Source organism: Leuciscus leuciscus (assembly GCF_965113295.1).
Source record: "Leuciscus leuciscus genome assembly, chromosome: 5".
In the NCBI taxonomy this organism is placed as follows: Eukaryota; Metazoa; Chordata; class Actinopteri; order Cypriniformes; family Leuciscidae; genus Leuciscus; species Leuciscus leuciscus.
Genome location: NC_138729.1, coordinates 39615119 through 39622001, shown reverse-complemented (window position 1 = coordinate 39622001; position 6883 = coordinate 39615119). Strand labels below are relative to the sequence as shown.

Below are 6883 nucleotides of genomic sequence, written 5' to 3'. Positions count from 1 at the left end.
ATTAAAAATCTCAAAGCTTAGTTGAGTAAAATTATATATATATGATTATATGAAATTATATATAAATATATTCACTTACAGGATAGGATTTTATTTGCCATTTTATATCAATTCTATTTAGGGGCTATAGTTGTCATATAGGGAAGTTGTCACAAACACAATGGCTATCTCAGTAACTAAGGTTTTAAGTCAAAATTCCACAAATGCTGTTTTTCTACAGAATTGATTTTTTAATGTTGGTTTCAAGTACAAAAATCTCTTCTAGTTAAAAAATAATCTCTTAAATTAGATAAGAATCATTTGATATCATCATAATGTAGTAAAATGTTTGAAAACTATCCCCCGTTTTCTCTAATATAAGTTATTATAGATTTTAAAAAGAGAAATAAATAATTAAATTTAGTAGGGGAGACTGGTTGTAACATGGGGAGAGTTAAAACACCATCAATTCCACCAATTAGGGATAAGATATGAGTCATGTGATCACTTCAGTATTTCCTACTTCCTCCCCGATCAATCATGATGATTTTCAAGGCAGGAAACAGGCACATGCAGAATATATAGAGAAAAAACTGATTTTGAGGTCAAAAAGTAAAAGATTTGACCAAGACTATATTTTGTTTAGTATTTGTACTATTGCAGATAACACTGTAAGACTTATATTAGATTAAACAGTAGTTTCTTAGGCAATATGTGATGCATTTCCCCCCTGCTCATTTCAAACCACTATGCTAATACATCTAGTTAAACATTGGCTGACAGAGGTGGGGTGGGTTGTAACACTTATTTAAAAAGTGTTACAACCATCCCCTTACTAAGAATATAACTAAGAATTTTCTTGATTTGAATGTTTTTAAAGAATAACTAGGGCATGGAAAAATGAAAGACTGACAGAGGTGTCTCTGCCAGTGTTTTATATAAAGTGGTTTGCATGGAGCAATTTAACATCTCAAAGCCAAAGAAGGTTTGGGTGAAATGCGCCCTATGCAGTTTCTGGGCCCATCAAGCCTGCACTCCAAGGTTACCAGCATCATTCATCTGTCAGAACTGTGACTCTGATTAAGAATAAACACACATAGACACACAGGCACATTGACATGTTATTTTTTTGTTATACTTAAAGATGTACAAAGATGTTCTTTAATCTGGTACATATGGTTTATTAAGTATACCGTTAAGTTTGTTTAGTAGATTAATTTACACACACACAGACATGTCTTTTTTTATTTTTTTATTTTTTTTATCTAAAGATGTACAAAGATGTTATTTAATTAGGTTTAATTGTAGTTATTTGTGTTATTTAATTGTAGTAGCCTAGTGTTATTATTGTTAAGTAAGTTTGTTCTAGCAGGTACATTTAAACACACACACACACACACACACACACACACATGTGAGTCAAACAGACATAGTCTGTTATTGAGAGAGATAGAGAGAGAGATTGTTCTTTTATTTCAATAAATCGGTTTTTGAACAATATCATATGGTATGGCATCCATTTTTACTTCTTTTACGTCTATTGTTACAACTTACTCCAACATGTGTTACAACCTACCCCGATAGTGGGGTAGGTTGCAACAAAGGAACACCATGCATTTGACATCAACTCACGAGGTCTGTGATATTCTTGTAGAGGGCTGAATTGGTTCCATTTGTAGTATACAAATGTGGATACTTTGTATAAAAGTTTGAGAACTCAAGCAAAAAAATTCAGCGAGTTACAGTTGCTGAAGCAAAAAGTGTTACAATCCCCGGTCTCCTCTACTTTTTCTAGAAGTTGCTGAGAGGTCACCAGTGTTCTCACAGCAGCTCTGCACATTTATGTCTCTTTTATTCGACATAGCCTACTCAGTTTCATTCATGGATCTCTCTCCTTTGAATCAGGTGTGGTAAAGGAAGCCATACAAAATGTGCGTGATTGAAACCACTGGCCTAGATCATGGATATAGATATTTTTTTCATGTATACTCGTGTAGCCTACTACTAGAAACGCGAGTTGCAGTACTGCGGCGCCCCTTAGCGGACATGCGCAAACATGCACACAACTGCTGTCATGATCATCCAGATCATGTGACAAAGACCCGGAAGCGCACATAATTCAAGATGTCGCAGCACGGAATTATCAGCAATTGAGTTCCTTTCAAGATTTTTCTTTTTTTTGCCTATGAATAAAAATACACAATGGAAAAATACGACAAGACAGATGTCGGGTCCATTCCCGGAGCCGTGCCTGATTTCAAAGGGTAAGATATTTGATATTATAATGTGCTTAACGTTATTCTGCTCAGACTTCACGTGACCTCTCACACCAAAATCACAATCACTAAGGCCAAGAAACTATATAACGGATTAAAATGAAATAAACATTTACATATAATATCATTAATGTATTTGGTGCACTTGGTGATTCCAAATCATTTAAAATTCACATTTCGACTACTTTAATTTGTCTAATCTCTCCTTGTCTCTTTCTTCCTCTTGTTGTATTTATTCAGGAATGACGGTTCTCTTGTCTCTGTGCTCAAGACACTATTGTTTTTCACTATTCTGATGATAACTCTCCCCATCGGACTGTATTTTACATCAAAGTCTTTTCTCTTTGAAGGTATTTTGCTTCCAAAGGCTGATAAGCCAACTTTATTTATTCGTTTATTTAAATAATAATAATAATAATAGCCCAGACAGACAGCAACATAGTGTTGGCCCACACCTGGTAACTTACACGTGGGTTCCACACGGCCCAGGTGTGGGCCGGATCTGGGCCGATACTATTTTGCTGTCTGGGAGGCTACTTACTATTATTATTATTATCATCAAGACTGCTGTTCTGATTATTGTTGGGCAGTCCACACAAAGTTCCAGTGCTAAATATCTGTGTTACTCTACAAGCCATTATATTAAGTCCTTATTTGCTGGTTTGCTTTTACCATAATTTCTCCTTAATTCTGTTCTTTTCTTCACAGCCTTTCTGGGTTACTCCAGCAATGACAGCTATTTCTATGCTGCCATCGTTGCTGTGCTTGCCGTCCACGTGGTTCTGGCACTCTTTGTTTACGTTGCATGGAATGAAGGATCACGCCAATGGAGAGAGGGAAAACAGGATTAACCTAAACTGGAAGCAGCAGGGAGAGATGGAAACACACACACATGCCACTCTTGTCTTATTCCTATGAACCAGAATATCATAATGGAGTGACACCATCTCTGTGTGTGTGTGTGTGTTTACTTTTCTCCTGAATGTCTCAGCCTATCAGAGATAAGAAGCCTGATTTCTTCTTCATCTCATGCTATGGTCGAGGTCATCATTAGGTCTGGCTGGAGGTTGTGTCAGAAGGTTTTAGATGATATTGTGTGTTTTTGTGCAGGGCTAATTCAAGACCGTAGAGAAGACAAGCTGTTCTCATGAAAGTTCATTGTTCCTGCAGTGTTATTATCTGCCTCTTCAAGGGAATTATTTTCCCTTGTATTTTTACACAAACATCATGTAGACAGTTGGTGAGTTAAAATTAGTGGGTGTCTGTGGTTAAGTAAAAAAAATAAAAATTCCAATGTCATTTCATGTTTTATTTATCAATTAAAGCTGTTCTTTGGAGCTCACGTTTTCTCAATTCTTGCTGGAAATTCACACTCTTGAAGCCCAAATAGTGTTTTATAACATTTTATAATTTATAAATATTGTTTAAAATTACATGTTGACTGGGATAAGAGTTCATATGCTCTGTATTTTGGATCTCCATCTCCCCTCAAACACTTTTTATTCTTTGTGCGCTCTTTTAGGATAAAATGATTGAAAGTGATGAATTAATTATCACAGCATTAATCTGAATATTTAGATTGACCCATGCCTGTAATATATTTAAATGAATCACACAAATATTTGATGATAACATGGAATCAACAATTAATAAACTGAATCCTGAACCCTTATATTGTTTCTCCTGAATGGTTATCTATGAAACTAAAATGCTGACACTTAACATTATTATATACTCAAAGCAATCATTTCACATGACTACACACATGTCCTGTTCGGTCTTGAATATAAAAAGTGGTAGCTACAAGTTTTGAGCTCTGGACATTTATCAAGCGGAAATTCGTTGTGATCATATTTGAGAAGCGAATCAGCCTAAGCTAGGGACAGTGATGGAGGTTAGTGAAATGATCATTGAGAAGTTTCTGCACTTCTAAACCCAGTTTAGACAGGTGAGCATGACCCCGAGTCAACACAGAAAGCTGCATACATGCAAACATGGGATGTGTGTGTGTTGTTTAAAAAAAAAAAACTCCTCTATACCCATGTTTGAGACAAAGATGAGACCAATTTAATAAGAGATCTGCCACATTTATGGTCATTTTAAACTCATTCATGCATTTTATACTTAAAGCAGTGAATAGTTAACAAAAATAAGAGGAAATACTAAAAAAATGAAAGTTGAAACATGACAAGCCTGCTGTTAGTTTTGGCTTTAGATTAAGAGAAACATCTCAGAGAATCCAGTTCCACTATCTCAAATCAAGAGTGAAGAACCAGGGACTCCGCTATAACACTGCAATGAAAGAAGTGAAGAAATGTAACAATTGGAGCAAAAAGTCCCTTCAGAATAAAGCGGGGTATATTTAATATTTTTCATATTATACAAACAAAAAGGCTCTTTGAGCCCCTGTCAAGTTACATCAAATCACTAACCCCAAGGATGGCTTTGGCTTTAAATGAGTTCATGAATTGGTTCTGGTCTGGATAGATTCTGACAGTGTTGTTTTTCCATCGGTACAGCCGGTATAGTGGAAGGAATGAAGGCTTTAACACACCATCTGCTAATGCAGACTGAGCCAGAAAATAATAGACTGAAAAAAATTGGAAGGGAAAAAAATGAGTTAAATGTCACGAAGAGTGAAGCTGGGGAGGGGCGCAAGGAAAGAAGAGAAACATCGAGGCGGAAATATTGAGAGCATGTCTGAGTGGAAGAGGAAGAGTGGAAAAGGAGAATTAGTAGAATTTCCTCCAGCTCTGCCGTTTTCTCCGGCCACTGCCTACTTTCTCTCCATTCCACCCCCTCTGCGAGCTGTGCAGCCCAAGAGAGTAATTCTACACTACAGAACTGCTGACAGCAGAACACTACACTGCTGAACTCTAGATAATAGAACATTAGAAGAGAAGTTCATGTTTAAGCAATAAAATATGAGCTATATGAATATTAGAGCGTAGTTGGAATCAACATGTAAGCTGCAACCCCTTAATCAGGTTTTTTTTTCTGCTGATGACGACTGCGAGGACGGAACAAACCAAAAACCAGTGTGGATCTCATCAAAAATGGTTAAATACGGCTACACCTACTTCATCTTGTAGGGAAATTTTAGTTTTGGAAGGGTCACTGTCCTGCAGAGTTCATCCCTAATCAAACACACCCGAGCAAAGCTGATCAGTGTCTTCGGGATTACAAAAAAAGCTACTGACAGGTGAGTTTTTATCAGGGTTGGAGCTAAACTCTGCAGGACAGTGGCCCTCCAGGGCCGAAGTTGCCCATGTCTGATCTGGACACATACTGAATATGAACGTCCTGCTCAAAGCTGCCAGATCCAACAAAAAATACAAGTTCAAGATGCACTGAAATGTTTGTAATGTCTAAAACAGGGGTTCTCGACCCTGGCCATCAAGGTCCACTTTCCAGTTTTTTTGCTCCAACCCTAATCTAACACACCTGAACCAGCTAATCAAGGTCTTCAGGACTGCTAGAAAAAAAAGATCTATTCGTTTATTTCATGGTGACTTTAAGCCACAGTTAACAAAGCTTATTAGCGATTTAAAGCATGTTATGTAAATCACGTCCCACATTGTCCTGCAAAATCACATCTGCTCTCCTGCAACAGAGCAATAGGTGGTCCTCCTACTGCAAGACCTGATGTATATGCTTCTAATGAGGACCTATACATTGGTCTACACACGGCCTTGATAACAGTGGAGATGGAGAGCAAAGTTTCACAAGTTGGTTAATATCAGTGCAATAATAAAGTGGCACAAAAGAGAGAAGAATTGAGGGGAAGCTGGAGGAGAAAAGGAATGAATGAAAAACACAGGTCTCATTGAAAGCAACAGCAGCTCTCGCTCCACAATGGGGGGCCATTACAGATAAATAGGGCAAGGAAAGCTGTTATCCAACTGTTCCTCCGACAGTCCTGACCTGAAATCAACACAGAACATGATAGAACCACTAGTCTATTTCTGCTTCACTTATTCTTTCTCCTCACCGCCAGCTCCCCAGACACAAAGAGATGACGGAGATATTTCATCCATTTATGCGTCATCATCATAATTATTAATCCAGGTCTATGTGTACGTATCTGTGAGTGTGCATATCTACTTGAGTTTATGGGTGGGTATGTGTGTGAGTGCACGAATCTTCCCCTATTATTCTCTGTGACTCACTCCCGTTGTGTAAACACACATGCAGAGAGGTGAGAGGATGTTGTATAATCCTCCACATTTCCTGTGTGCATTTGACTTTCAACAGTCAGACAATACATGGCCTCATTGAGGTCAAGAAAGTTTTGACCAGTGCAGACTTACACACATACAACCAACACTCAGATGCATTGGACACTGCACATAAATCATAAACTAATGCAAACACGCCCATCACATCCAACTTAATCTAAATAACACTTACCAAACTCATCAAAAATAAATATTATATCTAATATATAATTTACTGTTCGATAATAATAATAATAAAGTAACCCCATTAAATAATAATACATTTTATATCTATAAATATATAATCTATTGATGATTCCTGATACACACAGAAAGGTGAACAAAGCAGGAGGAAGTACATGTCTGTTAAAGATAATGGTTAGTGTGATGGGATTTCATTCTTTGGCCGCT

At 37.2% G+C, this 6883-nt stretch overlaps 1 protein-coding gene across 1 annotated transcript; it reads left to right on the top strand.

Moving 5' to 3' along the window:
* Window positions 1–2077: 2077 nt before the first annotated feature.
* On the top strand, window positions 2078–3927 carry vma21 (vacuolar ATPase assembly factor VMA21). The gene is made up of 3 exons (XM_082169922.1): window positions 2078–2243; window positions 2496–2605; window positions 2964–3927. Exons 1-3 carry the CDS (start codon window positions 2182–2184, stop codon window positions 3104–3106), a joined length of 315 nt encoding a protein of 104 aa, XP_082026048.1. The 5' UTR covers window positions 2078–2181; the 3' UTR covers window positions 3107–3927.
* The last annotated feature ends 2956 nt before the right edge of the window (window positions 3928–6883 follow it).

Coding starts and splice junctions, on each gene's coding strand:
- vma21 (XM_082169922.1), top strand. CDS start 2,182: ATGGAAAAATACGACAAGACAGATGTCGGGTCCATTCCCGGAGCCGTG. Junction 2,244..2,495: donor GCCGTGCCTGATTTCAAAGG/GTAAGATATTTG, acceptor GTATTTATTCAG/GAATGACGGTTCTCTTGTCT. Junction 2,606..2,963: donor AAAGTCTTTTCTCTTTGAAG/GTATTTTGCTTC, acceptor TTTTCTTCACAG/CCTTTCTGGGTTACTCCAGC.